General features: G+C 38.5%; 1 protein-coding gene across 3 annotated transcripts in view; it reads right to left on the bottom strand.

Moving 5' to 3' along the window:
- Window positions 1-516: 516 nt before the first annotated feature.
- Window positions 517-17,741, bottom strand: part of LOC128218734 (neuromedin-K receptor-like) — a 32,292-nt gene continuing 15,067 nt past the window's right edge. Inside the window, exons 2-6 of one of the 3 annotated variants that reach the window (XM_052926423.1) lie at window positions 16,950-17,395; window positions 9,232-9,333; window positions 8,267-8,375; window positions 7,039-7,587; window positions 3,374-4,114 (exon numbers count right to left, since the gene is read on the bottom strand). In XM_052926423.1, coding sequence (XP_052782383.1) covers window positions 7,067-7,587; window positions 8,267-8,375; window positions 9,232-9,333; window positions 16,950-17,395 — 1,178 coding nt within the window. In that variant the 3' untranslated portion in view covers window positions 3,374-4,114; window positions 7,039-7,066. Of the gene's footprint in view, window positions 736-3,373; window positions 4,115-7,038; window positions 7,588-8,266; window positions 8,376-9,231; window positions 9,334-16,949; window positions 17,396-17,741 lie in introns of those variants that run through there. The other 2 variants (XM_052926430.1, XM_052926437.1) reach the window with 2 other exon arrangements.

The following is a 17,741-nucleotide window of genomic DNA, read 5'->3' as shown; positions in this document are numbered from 1 at the left end:
ACATGCTTGGATATCGGTGCACACACAGCATGGAAAACATGCTTGGATATCGGTGTACACACAGCATGGAAAACATGCTTGGATATCGGTGTACACACAGCATGGAAAACATGCTTGGATATCGGTGTACACACAGCATGGAAAACATGCTTGGATATCGGTGCACACACAGCATGGAAAACATGCTTGGATATCGGTGTACACACAGCATCTTGCCGCAAATACACGTTGTCTTTTCACAAATGATTTATCTGTGATCTGTATGTATTGTGCTTATTTATAACTTTAATATTGATTCTATATTATTGATTTATTTAATCGCTTTTCACACTTTACATAGTTTCTGTGTTAAATAGTCTATTGAACATTCTCACTTTCATAGCAACTATCGTATACACTTATATGTGGGTAACATGGTTGACGTTTCTTTTTTGAATAATTTAAAAAACAACAACTATATATACTTAAAAAACATTTAAAAAAACATTATAATGTAATTGAGTATGCATATATTGATTGTGTGTGCATATTATATATTTGTATTGTATGTTGTGTGCAATGTGACGATGAGCTGTTTATGCTTAAGTAAAAAAAAAGATTTCTGTTCTGTTCTGTTCTTATTTTAATGCCGTTTAAGACACGAGCTTAGTGCGGCTGTCGAGAGCGCCAAATAGGAGGTTGCGGGAGTTGTCGGGTCGTTGAGGAGATTGTTCCCGAAAATGGGCGCTTCACTGACTGAAAAATGAAGATGAAGCCTGTTTAATAATCAAGTCTTTTTATTTTGAAAGCAAACATATATATATATATATATATATAAATCAATACACACAAAGTACAAAAGATGTTACAATTACTAATTTGGGGAAATTAGCATACAACTCGCTTTTAAAAATGCATGTGAAAGGTTAACTGGTTGACAACATTTCATATTACAATTAGTTTAATTTAATAATTGTTTGTTTAATTAATAACTTAAACAAAATGAACTTTATAAATACTTGCAAATAGAAATAAGATATGTACATTTCTAAGAGAGTTCATATTTTAAGACAAATTGAATAACATAATTTCCACATAATTCAAACTTCTTATTATATGAATATAACTTCTAAATATTTTAACAATAAATTCACAAAATATTAGACACAGGCTTCATCTTAAATACTAAGTTTTCAACAATATGATACAGATCTCAGATTTGAAAAGCATCATTAAATCATTAACTTGTCAGTACAAAAATTCTAAAATTGAAGCTGAGTAGCCTGAGGGATTGTGCTACTGTTTTGAAGAAAAATATATGATAGGTTGACATTAATTAATGTAATTAAAGGAAACCATTTAGCCCAAGGTGGCCAAATTATTAAACTTAAAAACAAGTTAAGAATCTAAAAAGATATTTATTAACTGCCAAAAATATTATACAGGCTGCAGGCATTAATATGTTTACATGATTTATAGACATGCAAAGTTCGAAAAGGAGTTTTTAGTCATAATAGTTATTCTTAAACTATATCTAAATAAATAACTCTGAGTTATTAAACAAAATATACATATTACCGAAATAAAATAAATATTTGTAATTTACAATTATCATTTTTACATAAATTTCTATTTAATTTATGTAACAAAAATGTGGGGCATAATATTATTACCAAGTGCGTAGATACTCTTCAAAGAGGTACATGCAGAAGACTGTACTATCGTCAAATAACAAACACACGACCGTTTACATCTACGTACGTGAACAAAATAAACGGAGATTGAACGTGTCATGCTTATCCTGCCACAGCTAACTAGACCGAGTAGAATACGTAGAAGAGTTTAACTACACTTAAATACATGTAGCTATAAAAGAAAGAACAGGAAACATTATTCTTCAAGTGGTCCTTCAGATGTAGCACACATACAATACAACTTATATGCATAAATCAAAACAATAGATGATCTGGTGTTCGGAAAGATATTTTAATCTAGAGAAAAACAGCAATACGACCGCAGCTGATGGTACAAAACTTTAATTATTAGTGCACTAGATGTATTTTTTTCGGCTAGTTTGCGCATTCAAGTGATTTCTTGGTAAACAGTGATTATATATATTATACATATGCTCTCGGTTCAAATTGCAACAACATCATTCCTCAAATGTGCGCGTTTTTCTAAAAAAGTATAATTAAATGACTTTTAATTTCAGTTTTTAGCATATAAGAAAATGTGTTTATTGCCGTGCACAATAGCAATATATTTCACCTCGTGAAAACCAGAGGCTACGCCGCTCATGCAATATAAATTTTGGTGCTCACTCGGTGAAATACATTACGATCTTTCACTGACACAAACAATAATCCTCTATATACTACTCAACCTAAAAAACAACAAACATACATAATGGATTTCTGCACCGTATGGTTGAAATGTTACTTTTACCAATGCATGTATGTTTCTGAGAAATAAAGATGATTGGACGTGTCTATCCATATAACGCAGCTTAATACGAGATATCCTTTTTGACGGCATAATAATTACAAATGCAGACGGTATTGATCAAGCCATCAAGCCCTACGAGTTTTTCTTGGAAAAGGTAAAGTATTAGGTCAAGAGGATATGCATCTGTAATTTTATTGTTTCATAAGATAGTGTTCGCTTATCTGTGTTTGGATAGACTTGTTTTGCAATTAAATGAAGAACTGTGCTTATCTTGTCAATAATTTGATGACCGTCTTCAGACAAAATGTCGCTGTTTTTGTTAGGTGAATTAGCTGCAACTGAAATTGCGCAATTTTTATTTTTTCGATACGGTCGTTGATACGTGTGGCACGGTGTCGTCTGCAGCATGACGCCAATTTCAGCAGGTGAACTGATGCCATACATTTATGTATACATTAAAGTTCTTGAGATGACTGCACGGTGACAATATGTTTCAATAGTTCTCATAATTTAGCAATTGATGCAATTTGTCAACTGGAACGATTACTGATCATTAAATGAATACACCACTCTTCGAGTTATCATGCGTACTTCTTTTAGCCACGATAAACATAAATTTTAGACACATCGACCAGCGGTTTTAGCACGGAACTCATATGTTATTTTCCCGTCCCCTATTTCCGGTAATCGCACCAACGGCTAAGATAGTAAACGAAGGAGTTATTTCTAAGTAGCATTAAATAACTAATGTTTGGATTACATGCTTTTCCATGATAACTCAGTGAGGAAGAAGCTACTTGTAAGGATGGTCGTACATGCGGTGGCCTTTCAGGGCGATAGCAGCAAAATAAGGAAATGTCTGGGTGTATTTAACACAAGTGTATATATAGATTGTCCGCATTTAGTCCGGGAAAATATTGTAAGCTTACGAAGAGCAAGGAAGTCAAGCCTTCTTTGTCGATTTTATTGTTTTTACTTGTTCATACATCCACGTTATTTTAACTTCACCATATATTGTAACAACACATTATATATACACTGAACAAATTAAGGGTGTATGTACATGCTGTGCAAACAATACTGTCTTTTTCTCGGTAATGATTTTCACAACGAAAAGAACATTCATACATTCATAGTGATCACGTCGAAGATATATCGAGTGATGAACGTTCGTCGTCATCTGTCCCCGTATTTTTCATTCCGTTCATTAACTCTTTCAAATTAATGGTGTGAAAAATGGTGGAATAATTATTCAAGTCCTAATGAGGTAAATGCATATTCATTGCAGACAATCTAGACCACTCGGCAATATCCAATGCATACACTATGGGCTGGTGTCACTCATTCTGATTGCCAGGATGCCTTAAAAGTTATCACATTACAACATCACATATAATCTAGAGTACAGTCTCGTCATTTCTCTGCTGTGGCGCAGAACCGCGGCTACACATCTGCACTCGAGTAGCACGAGTCAGCAAAATGTTCTCGTTATCCTCGAGTTTCCGCTCGTCGGTGAGGTGAAGGTCGCTCGTGGAGTACGTGCACGTGCGGTTATTATAGCACGACACGTAACCAATAAGGCGTCATAGAGCAGTGGCAAATGTTGAGGAATGATAGGTGCCGTACGTCTTTGGGTCAAACGCCGGCGGCAACCTCCGGCAACTCATCGTGGTCCAAATACCATGCAGACCTGAAATGGATAATGGCGTAGTGTCATGATACTGGCAAATACAATAGACCTAGGCGTAGAGTGATGATACTGGCAAACACATTAGAACTAGAATGGAGAATGGCGTAGTGTGATGATACTGGAAAACACAATGGAACTAGAATGGATAATGGCGTAGTGTGATGATACTGGCAAATACAATGGAACTAGAATGGATAATGGCGTAGTGTGATGATACTGGCAAACACAATGGAACTAGAATGGATAATGGCGTAGTGTGATGATACTGGCAAACACAATGGAACTAGAATGGATAATGGCGTCGTGTGCTGATACTGGCAAATACAATGGAACTAGAATGGAGAATGGCGTCGTGTGATGATACTGGCAAACACAATGGAACTAGAATGGATAATGGCGTCGTGTGATGATACTGGAAAACACAATGGAACTAGAATGGAGAATGACGTCGTGTGATGATACTGGAAAACACAATGGAACTAAAACGGATAATGGCGTAGTGTGATGATACTGGTAAAACACAATGGAACTAGAATGGAGAATGGCGTAGTGTGATGATACTGGTAAAACACAATGGAACTAGAATGGATAATGGCGTAGTGTGATGATACTGGAAAACACAATGGAACTAGAATGGATAATGACGTCGTGTGATGATACTGGAAAACACAATGGAACTAAAATGGATAATGGCGTAGTGTGATGATACTGGTAAAACACAATGGAACTAGAATGGATAATGGCGTAGTGTGATGATACTGGAAAACACAATGGAACTAAAATGGATAATGGCGTAGTGTGATGATACTGGTAAAACACAATGGAACTAGAATGGATAATGGCGTAGTGTGATGATACTGGCAAACACAATGGAACTAGAATGGAGAATGGCGTAGTGCGATGATACTGGCAAACACAATGGGACTAGAATGGATAATGGCGTAGTGTGATGATACTGGAAAACACAATGGGACTAGAATGGAGAATGGCGTCGTGTGATGATACTGGAAAACACAATGGAACTAGAATGGAGAATGGCGTAGTGCGATGATACTGGCAAACACAATGGAACTAGAATGGAGAATGGCGTGGTGTGATGATACTGGCAAACACAATGGGACTAGAATGGAGAATGGCGTAGTGCGATGATACTGGCAAACACAATGGAACTAGAATGGATAATGGCGTCGTATGATGATACTGGAAAACACAATGGGACTAGAATGGATAATGGCGTCGTGTTATGATACTGGCAAGCACAATGGAACTAGAATGGAGAATGGCGTAGTGTGATGATACTGGCAAACACAATGGAACTAGAATGGAGAATGGCGTTGTGTGATTGGAGAATGGCGTAGTGCCTTAGAGCGGATCTTGTAAAAACCTGCGTGAGACGGAAAAAATAATGAAAAATCTTTCACTCCTTAATTTTAGAATTACTTTTAAGGGAAATGCTTTTCTTACAACAATTCCAAAAAAATAGACTTTCACTTTCACTATAATGAATTCAAGCTGCACTCTCTATTTTTTACAACTTTTTATATATATTTTTTATCTTAGTATGAGCAACTTTTGCGTAAGTATCTGCACACCATTGATACAAGACTGCTGACAATAGATCAGATCGCAGATATTAATATTTCCGTTCGAAAAATAATGTTTTATGAACTTAAATATGAAAATCTGCACTTTTTTGTCAGCGGCTTTATGTCACTGGTTTCCATGCATTTATGCATAAATTGGCTCGTTCAAAGAAAAAATAAAATAAAAATAAGTCGTCAAAATGTTCAATCTGTGAGAGTGCAGCTTAAATATATGTGTTATGCTCTTTGATAGTGGTTCGGGAGAAATATTGAACTGAAATATGTTTGAAATCAAATTAAATTAAATAAAAAAGTATTTAGTCATAACTTTCGAAACGGTTACAAACCACTATTTTGTTGCAAGAATTAATTAAATATTGATTATTTGTTGAATGTGTGCATGAAATACACCAGTTTAATATATGACATCCCCCCCCCCCCACACACACTCACATAAAAATGAACTCTTCAATTCGGCTTCAATATTATTAAAGCAGGTGCAAGATCATGAGATCGAATTTGACGATTATTAGGTTTGAATGAACTGGTGTTTTTTGGCACTATTGACAATGTTGAGCGTGTAATAATACATCACCACTCTAATTTGGCCCGTTTAATGCACCAGTCAATTGTAACCACGCCCCCCCCCCCCAGGTCCGGGGAATAGCGGGAACTTTGACTTTCGGTCCAGCCAACCTCGGCTAAAATCCCTGCCCTGCGGGGATGAACTGATGGTAAAATCCCCGCCAAATGCCCCCGCACCCAAGGGACCTTAGGTTAGGCCCAATCCCCGCTATATTTTGCGCGAAGACAAATCCACCGCATTCACCCGGCACTGCGTGGCCACCTGAAAGGTAAAAACACGGCCCAGTTCCCCGGCTATCCCCGGTATACCCCCGGACCTGGTGGGCCGTGGTTACAATTGACTGGTGCATAAATCACTAAGGTTTGAGGCAGTTTACCTTATTTAATATTTTTCAAGCCCTCATTTCTACATTTTTATAATTAGGCGTTTAGGAAGAAGTTCATATAACACTCTGCTAGAGAGTTGTTTCTGACAATGCTTATAGGACGAAAGGTTCATGTAAATGTTTTACCATACATGAAAACGGTCATCACATTAATAAAATAGCTAAACTAGTATGGAACATGTTGGAAAACGAAAACCATCAACATTCATGCAGTAATTATTCTAATAGAAACTGAATCTGGATAAATATGTCTGCAAGCATTAATTGGAACTGTTCACAACATGTGTTATGTGTCTCTAACATTAAAACGACAGTGTTAAAAAGAGGAAGATATATGCTATAAAGATAAAAGCAGCAAAAAGACACTTACAAAAATCAATTAAGACATTTCAAGGCGTTTACATGCTGGTGTTCCTAAGAGGAAGTGTGTTAATTGAATTTCGTCTCAAGGGCTGGAGCTGTGTTTCATCTTCAATAATGACGTCTTTATATCTCCTCTGTGTTTTACATCGGAACAGTGGCGACGGTGAAAGTTCATTTTCACAATGGTCACTTTCAACATATTTTGGCTGCCAGGAGCGTATTGTTTGTCTGTATTGCAAGTTGGCATTCCCAGACTCTCTAGTCGCTGTAGGAGATACCGTTGATTGTCTTCTTGGGTTGTTATAGAAAAATGCCATCTGAGGAGAAAAATCGACTGACAGTCCACGGCGAGTGCGTCCGCGCGCCGTTGAGCCGCCTTTCAGTATGAGCACGCTCCTACTTGGCGAACTGCGCGCGCTGGATGTCGTTAGGCGTGATTCATTGCTGTTTGGCGAGAGTCCCAAGAAAGGCAAGGTCATACGACGCAGTGGCGATGCTATTGTGTTCATGCTCTGTTTTCCCCACTGGTTGAAATCTGCCTTCGTATTGACTATAGCTGTAAACAAAATATACGCTACGGCTAAACAAACGTTATGCTAATTTCTGTTGGTAGTCACGAAATTATATGTGTAAATGAAAACCAATAATATCGAGAGCTATTATGAAATCATTTGCAAAATAAAGATACTGTGAAAATAAGGTATATTTTTGGACGTGACGACCAATATTGTCTCAATGATAACAGACCGTACGGCCGATGTGGTTCTCAATGATAACAGACCGTACGGCCGATGTGGTTCTCAATGATAACAGACCGTACGGCCGATGTGGTTCTCAATGATAACAGACCGTACGGCCGATGTGGTTCTCAATGATAACAGACCGTACGGCCGATGTGGTTCTCAATGATAACAGACCGTACGGCCGATGTGGGTCAGTGAAACTGTTTGCAGAAACATGATGTTATTTTTCCCCAAAACAATTTATTTTTAAGTTACTATATACCAGCTTTTCTGACACAGAAAGTAAGAAATATTGGCCGACACGTCCTATGCTACCAATTTTCAATCACGAATGATAAGGACTAATAAAAAGTAGAAATCAATGTAAAAGCAAAACTAGAAAAACAAACACAGGAAAAAAAAACTTCAGGTCAAATAAGGCGACCTTGTTGATCACATCAATGCTAAACTTAAATGCACATGACATGCTTCACATACGGCAATAAAAGGTACCTTGTTTAAAGTTCTTGTTGAATCCAGCATAGATCAGAGGATTTAGAGCACTATTGGAATACGCGAAGCAGCCCGCTAAGAACTGCATGGTAAAGTACCATTCTCCCAGCTGAAAATATACAGCAAAAACAGTTAAAATAGAAATAATTACTGAACCATCTACGAGTTATTCTACAACATAGTCTACGAGTATATATTTTCAATTGGTGAACTAACTGTTGTGTGCGATGTTGTCAAGGACAGCGCTCAATAAGTAGCGTGTGCATATCAGTATATCATTTATTCCCATGCCTGTTATTGCACGGAAAGAACCAAGCCTACTAGCTTCCGTTCAGATATGAGAAAAATGAATACATGAAAATAAAGAAACACTCTTCAGCATGGGACAAGTGGCCCTTCCTTTCTTGAAAACGTTATATAGGTTGTATTGGTAAGTTATATTGTTCCTGGATGAAATGTGTCTAATCCTGGATGAAATGTGTCTAATCCTGGCATCTTTGTAAACGCGTGTGGACAGAAGATGATCATGCGAGCTGTGCGGTAGTGATGCTTCATCAGACGTCAACGTTATCGTTTGATGAGTAGAAATAAATTCATCATATCAAAGTATGGTTTGCTCTCTGATCTCATTTGAGTGATAGCGAGCACTGAATGATTCAAGTTCCATATTATGATCTCGCGAATCATTATTTTTAATGCGCTATGTTTAACTCATTGTCATAAGAACGATTTCCAATACGCGGCAGAATAATCCATTATAAGAAGTTATACAAAAAGCCGATGTAGAAATTTTCAACATAAAACATGGACTTCGTAATTATCTTCTTTTCGCTCAATGAAACATTAAGTAGTTGCTACTGCTTTGTGTTAAAATCCTGACGGCTTGATTACATTTAATTGAAATCTTCTGAATGTATTTTTGTCTTGAACATTATGAACGTCATAACGTTCATGTAGGTACTCACCGTTTCCCTGTTTGTTCTCAGCTCGCTGTATAATAGTACGATTTGGTACGGGAGCCAGCAGATAGCGAATACCGCCATGATAGTCACCAACATCGCAATGACCTGAAAGTGTTGAAAACATTAAGTACTTAAAGAAAGAGGAGGAGTATTCTGGTACAACTATACCATATGAACCATTTGATTGTCCATATACGGGCTCCATGTAACATCGTTTACAGTAATAAGCTCATGAATTTTATTTTATTTAATGTATGAATTGTTTAATATAACCTGTATGTATTGCTTAACTAGTAATAATTTCCCCGGAAATATCTCAATCCTCGGACTGATTTTTTTATATTTTATTCATACGCTTTTCCCGGTTAAAACTGGAGCGAGAGTGTTCCTGTAAATCTCAGCTCTAATATAATAACAACTGTTATGCAGAGCACGGAATGCGCATTTAATTACACATTTAAATCGGAATATCGTTCGTTTATAGTTGTGAATTGTGTCATTAGGTAATGTAAGTCGAAAAAGACTCTTTACTGTCAGCTCAATGAAAGGTACTCCTCCGATTTGTCAATATCAAGACACTTATTTGAATGTCAGGACCTAACGAAGCCATTCTCATAACGACTACGCATCTAATTCTAAAGACTATGCATCTCATTTTTTTACAGCTACGCATCTCATTATTATGACTACGCATCTCATAATAACGACTCAGCATCTCATTATTACGATTACACATCTCATTCTAAAGACTATGCATCTCATTTTTACGTCTACGCATTTCATAATATAGACTATAAATATCATTATATGGACTATGCATCTCATTATATGGACTACGCATCTCATTATATGGACTACGCATTTCATTATATTGACTTCGCATCTCATTAAATTGACTACGCATCTCATTATATGGACTACGCATCTCATTATTACGACTACGCATCGCATTATATTGACTACGCATCTTGACTACGCATCTCATTATATGGACTACGCATTTCATTACATTGACTTCGCATCTCATAAAATGGACTACGCATCTCATTATATGGACTACGCATTTCATTATATGGACTTCGCATCTCATTATATGGACTACGCATTTCATTATATGGATTTTGCATCTCATTTTTGCGACTTTACATTTCAATATTACGACTTTGCATCTCGTTATTACGACTACTAATTTCATTATAACGACTATTCATCTGATTATTACGACAATGCATCTGTTTATTTCGACTACGCTTCTTATTATAACTACTTTGCATCTTATTATTTCGACTACGCATCTTATTATAACTACTTTGCATCTTATTATTTCGACTACGCTTCTTATTATAACTACTTTGTATCTTATTATTTCGACTACGCATCTTATTATAACTACTTTGCATCTTATTATTTCGACTACGCTTCTTATTATAACTACTTTGCATCTTATTAATTCGACTATGCATCTTATTATAACTACTTTGCATCTTATTATTTCGACTACGCTTCTTATTATAACTACTTTGCATCTTATTATTTCGACTACGCATCTTATTATAACTACTTTGCATCTTATCATTTCGACTACACTTCTTATTATAACTACTTTGCATCTTATTATAATGACTAAGTTTATCTCGTTTATACCACCTATAATTTCAGTTCAACGACTCAGTCTTTCGAACAAAATATTTTGCACTTCGCAAACAACGATTAGAAAAAAATCGCAAACAATCATTAATTGGGACATATCGCATGTGACGACGACTTTAAATAAGCTTTCTTTGTTACAAATGAAACGTGAAATAAAATTCCTTTTTGTCAGAAAGATTGCTTTTTAGGCAAGACCTTGCAGAAATATGAGAAATATATTACGCTCAATCATTTGTCAGTTGTTCTCTCACTTCTATTTAAAAGATTAAAAACCACTGGTTCATATTTTTTTTTATAGATGTGTAATATTCGTTTTTTATGACTATGTATCTCGTTTAAACGACTTCTTGTCCTCAACAGGATACTGCATTATAACGTTAGAGATGATGTCTAGGATAGGTGTTGAACATGCGTATCTATGATCAATCTTATTCACTTCAAAACGTGCCATTTACTTCTATATTTCTTTTGTCTGGGCAAAGTTCTTTGAGTATTTTTTCGAACAGTAATGAGTTGTAAAAAAACGCGTGGAAATATTTTTGTACATAAATTTATGACTTTAACTTGTCATCTTGAAGAACTAAGGGCAATGATTTATTAAAGAACACAGGTGCATTATGCTTACAAACACTTATATTTACGATACTTCTACATTTGAGCAGTCGCTGATTGTCAGGCATACTAAGATATAACATTAAAAGTGAAGTAAAAACTCCTGCACGCACTAGGGCACTACAAGTGTCTGTGGAATTAGAGACAACGAGCGTGAAACTCGTTACAGCACGCACAAGGACACTACTCGTGATTGTGGAATTAGAAACAACGAGCGCGAAACTCGTTTCTGCATCCACTAGGGCACTACTCGTGATTGTGGAATTAGAAACAAACAGTTTGAAACTCGTTACTGCATCCACTAGGACTCTACTCGTGATTGTGGAATTAGAAACAACGAGCGCGAAACTCGTTACTGCATCCACTAGGGCACTACTCTTGTTTGTGAAATCAGAGACAACGAGCGCGAAACTCTTTACTGCATCCACTAGGGCACTACTCGTGTTTGTGAAATTAGAAACAACGAGCGCGAAACTCGTTACTGGATCCACTAGGGCACTACTCTTGTTTGTGAAATTAGAGACAACGAGCGCGAAACTCGTTACTGCATGCACTAGGGCACTACTCTTGTTTGTGAAATTAGAGACAACGAGCGCGAAACTCTTTACTGCATCCACTAGAGCACTACTCGTGCTTGTGGAATTAGAAACAACGAGCGCGAAACTCGTTACTGCATCCACTAGAGCACTACTCGTGCTTGTGGAATTAGTAACAACGAGCGCGAAACGCGTATCTGCATCCACTAGGACTCTACTCGTACTTGTGGAATTAGAAACAAACAGTTTGAAACTCGTTACTGCATCCACTAGGGCACTACTCGTGCTTGTGGAATTAGAAACAACGAGCGCGAAACTCGTTACTGCATCCACTAGGGGACTTCTCGTGAATGTGGAATTAGAATAAACGAGCGCGAAACTCGTTACTTGCATCCACTAGGACTCTACTCGTGATTGTGGAATTAGAAACAACGAGCGCGAAACTCGTTACTGCATCCACTAGGACTCTACTCGTGATTGTGGAATTAGAAACAACGAGCGCGAAACTCGTTACTGCATCCACTAGGACTCTACTCGTGAATGTGGAATTAGAAACAACGAGCGCGAAACTCGTTTCTGCATCCACTAGGGCACTGCTCCTGATTGTGGAATTAGAAACAAACAGTTTGAAACTCGTTACTGCATCCACTAGGACTCTACTCGTGATTGTGGAATTAGAAACAACGAGCGCGAAACTCGTTACTGCATCCACTAGGGCACTACTCGTGATTGTGGAATTAGAGACAACGAGCGCGAAACTCGTTACTGCATCCACTAGGACTCTACTCGTGATTGTGGAATTAGAAACAACGAGCGTGAAACTCGTTTCTGCATCCACTAGGACTCTACTCGTGATTGTGGAATTAGAAACAACGAGCGCGAAACTCGTTACTGCATCCACTAGGACTCTACACGTGATTGTGGAATTAGAAACAACGAGCGCGAAACTCGTTACTGCATCCACTAGGGCACTACTCGTGCTTATGGAATTAGAAACAACGAGCGCGAAACTCGTTACTGCATCCACTAGGGCACTACTCGTGATTGTGGAATTAGTAACAACGAGCGCGAAACGCGTATCTGCATCCACTAGGACTCTACTCGTACTTGTGGAATTAGAAACAAACAGTTTGAAACTCGTTACTGCATCCACTAGGGCACTACTCGTGCTTATGGAATTAGAAACAACGAGCGCGAAACTCGTTACTGCATCCACTAGGGCACTACTCGTGATTGTGGAATTAGAAACAAACAGTTTGAAACTCGTTACTGCATCCACTAGGACTCTACTCGTGATTGTGGAATTAGAAACAACGAGCGCGAAACTCGTTACTGCATCCACTAGGGCACTACTCTTGTTTGTGAAATCAGAGACAACGAGCGCGAAACTCTTTACTGCATCCACTAGGGCACTACTCGTGTTTGTGAAATTAGAAACAACGAGCGCGAAACTCGTTACTGGATCCACTAGGGCACTACTCTTGTTTGTGAAATTAGAGACAACGAGCGCGAAACTCGTTACTGCATGCACTAGGGCACTACTCTTGTTTGTGAAATTAGAGACAACGAGCGCGAAACTCTTTACTGCATCCACTAGAGCACTACTCGTGCTTGTGGAATTAGAAACAACGAGCGCGAAACTCGTTACTGCATCCACTAGAGCACTACTCGTGCTTGTGGAATTAGTAACAACGAGCGCGAAACGCGTATCTGCATCCACTAGGACTCTACTCGTACTTGTGGAATTAGAAACAAACAGTTTGAAACTCGTTACTGCATCCACTAGGGCACTACTCGTGCTTGTGGAATTAGAAACAACGAGCGCGAAACTCGTTACTGCATCCACTAGGGGACTTCTCGTGAATGTGGAATTAGAATAAACGAGCGCGAAACTCGTTACTGCATCCACTAGGACTCTACTCGTGATTGTGGAATTAGAAACAACGAGCGCGAAACTCGTTACTGCATCCACTAGGACTCTACTCGTGATTGTGGAATTAGAAACAACGAGCGCGAAACTCGTTACTGCATCCACTAGGACTCTACTCGTGAATGTGGAATTAGAAACAACGAGCGCGAAACTCGTTTCTGCATCCACTAGGGCACTGCTCCTGATTGTGGAATTAGAAACAAACAGTTTGAAACTCGTTACTGCATCCACTAGGACTCTACTCGTGATTGTGGAATTAGAAACAACGAGCGCGAAACTCGTTACTGCATCCACTAGGGCACTACTCGTGATTGTGGAATTAGAGACAACGAGCGCGAAACTCGTTACTGCATCCACTAGGACTCTACTCGTGATTGTGGAATTAGAAACAACGAGCGTGAAACTCGTTTCTGCATCCACTAGGACTCTACTCGTGATTGTGGAATTAGAAACAACGAGCGCGAAACTCGTTACTGCATCCACTAGGACTCTACACGTGATTGTGGAATTAGAAACAACGAGCGCGAAACTCGTTACTGCATCCACTAGGGCACTACTCGTGCTTATGGAATTAGAAACAACGAGCGCGAAACTCGTTACTGCATCCACTAGGGCACTACTCGTGATTGTGGAATTAGAATAAACGAGCACGAAACTCGTTACTGCATCCACTAGGACTCTACTCGTGATTGTGGAATTAGAAACAACGAGCGCGAAACTCGTTTCTGCATCCACTAGGACTCTACTCGTGATTGTGGAATTAGAAACAACGAGCGCGAAACTCGTTACTGCATCCACTAGGACACTACTCGTGATTGTGGAATTAGAAACAACGAGCGCGAAACTCGTTACTGCATCCACTAGGACTCTACACGTGATTGTGGAATTAGAAACAACGAGCGCGAAACTCGTTACTGCATGCACTAGGGCACTACTCGTGCTTGTGGAATTAGAAACAACGAGCGCGAAACTCGTTACTGCATCCACTAGGGCACTACTCGTGATTGTGGAATTAAAATAAACGAGCACGAAACTCGTTACTGCATCCACTAGGACTCTACTCGTGATTGTGGAATTAGAAACAACGAGCGCGAAACTCGTTTCTGCATCCACTAGGACTCTACTCGTGATTGTGGAATTAGAAACAACGAGCGCGAAACTCGTTACTGCATCCACTAGGACACTACTCGTGATTGTGGAATTAGAAACAACGAGCGCGAAACTCGTTTCTGCATCCACTAGGGCACTACTCGTGATTGTGGAATTAGAAACAAACAGTTTGAAACTCGTTACTGCATCCACTAGGACTCTACTCGTGATTGTGGAATTAGAAACAACGAGCGCGAAACTCGTTACTGCATCCACTAGGGCACTACTCGTGCTTGTGGAATTAGAGACAACGAGCGCGAAACTCGTTACTGGATCCACTAGGGCACTACTCGTGTTTGTGGAATTAGAGACAACGAGCGCGAAACTCGTTACTGCATCCACTAGGGCACTACTCGTGTTTGTGAAATTAGAAACAACGAGCGCAAAACTCGAATGTAAACTAAATGTCGAGTGTTATAACGGTTTATTTTGTTAAGATTCCGTTTAATAAGTAGCGGCTGTGTATATTTAAATATCATTGTTATTTATCCGCTGGCTTCTTATTGCTCAGTAAAAGTTTTTCCAACTGGTTTCATTTCCGATACGAACAGTCACGAATAAACGAACACAATGAAACTCTCCCAAGTACGGCCAATACACAATATGCCTAACTCCTAGCTACACCACAGGATGATGTCAATCGCGAGAAGGACATTTTTACATCCTGAATAATATACGTGTTGTGTGTAACAACGGTCACTTGAAATCGTTATACACCGAACGTAAAGAGTTTGTGCTGATTTAACGTTGATCTGTCGAACTGAACTAGAATTTTTTATCAATATTACCTTCAGAAAATAATTAAATTCACGGTAATCATCATCATCATCATCATCATCATCATCATCATCATCAGTATGCATACCGTGTAACGAGATGTTTTTTGATCATTAAATGATAATACCGTTATTTTCATAGATGAGTTTCCGTATTTCGTAGGGCGCATTAAATTGAGATGCTTAATTGTGATATAACAGCAGTTGTGAACTACAGGAACAGGAGGTTGGAGAAGAGCACGGACGGGAGATCAATTGATTTACAAGAAACAACACAAAAGAAATAAACAACACAAAACAACAACATTTCTTTGGTAACCAGGATCAGATTTACAATTGAGGCAAAACACAACTGAAAGACTTTCGACAGTTATCATTCTTAATAAAGAAACAACGGTATATCTTTTTTTTCTAGGCAGACGGGAATGTTTCCATATAGACATAATACCTCTGATTATTTTTCGATGTGACGAATAATACCTTATATCATATGGTAGGTGCAATGTTTTTAAACATGATTTACTTATCCTGTTAACAATGACGGTTAGAAAGATAAGAAAGTAAGAATTTGAACGTGTCACCAGAAAATAATTCTATTGAACCCAAAATTGTTCCTTTAAGGCACGCAGATATGAATCTGGTGCTTGACGTGCAGTTGCTTGGCGATGTGTTTACTTAAAGGTGCATTTTTTCCTACACTGACTTTACCGAATTAAAAACACATAGCTTTGGTAGTGAAACCGGTATTTACGAAAGACTTTTGTCATGAAAAGTATCATATTGAGCAGTTTCAGAACTCACACCAAAAAGGACAAGCCCAGTAGTGTCAACTCCACGTTATGAGTGTGGATGTACTAATATAATCCAATCTCAGAAACAAATTCTGAAACAAATTGAATTTACAATCCTCGTATTACAATTGTGGGAATCAATTTCGGCTAAAGATGACTTTGATTAAATTTACTTTCTAAAACTGTCAAATTTCTTTAGAAATGCAGACATTTACTATTAAAAAGGGAGCCTATATTCCTAGTAGCCAGATATGTTATGGAAGCTTGGAAAATGTACCTTGCGTCTTGTCTTTTGTTGAGCGGCATATCCGGAATCAACTCGTTCTCCCGGAATTGTGCTCGACTGAAGTTTCAGGATGATAACAGAGTACGCCAAGGTCATCACCAATATCGGGAAGAAATAGAGCACCCCTGACACGAAGGTGAAGTACACAGTTCGGGCAGGCATGTATTCTATAGTTGTGTTCGTGCCCTCCACGGTCTTCATCTCTATAGGCCAGGAGTCATCGCACCATCTCTCCGTGTAGTCCTTCCACTCCCGCACCTTGAGCTCCCGGAACCACAGGAGGGGTGCAGCGATAGCAAACGAGCATATCCAAATGATTGCTATGGAGAACCTGGCCTTCCGGTGTGACATGTGGGCCTTCAGTGCGAACACTATCCCGAAGAACCGGTCGTACGCGATGAGGGTCAAGGACAGGACGCTTGCGGTCAGGCATAACACTGAAAATAGAGGTATGATGAGCATTTAGAAAATGTTTTCAAACTTCATCTTTCTCTCACGTTCCATACCAATCGTGAGCGCGGACATGGCTTTGACACAATTTCAACCACGTCAATTCCGAAATGAGCCGATTAACATTTCCCAATTAATTGTAAAAGTATATGAATGATGTTTGTTTCAGTTTTGCTTTTTAGACATCATGAACATCAAGATCAAATATAATCGTGAAATACAGCCTTTGGTGCTGTAAATGCTTTGATTGTGAAATATAGTCGTTGGTGCTTGCGAAATACAGCCTTTGTAGCTCACATTGTATAATATAGGCTTTGTAGCTCACATTGTGTA

Source organism: Mya arenaria, chromosome 2 (assembly GCF_026914265.1).
Source record: "Mya arenaria isolate MELC-2E11 chromosome 2, ASM2691426v1".
Classification (NCBI taxonomy): Eukaryota; Metazoa; Mollusca; class Bivalvia; order Myida; family Myidae; genus Mya; species Mya arenaria.
Note: the sequence above shows the minus strand (reverse complement) of the source record. Positions and strands in the feature narration are given on the sequence as shown.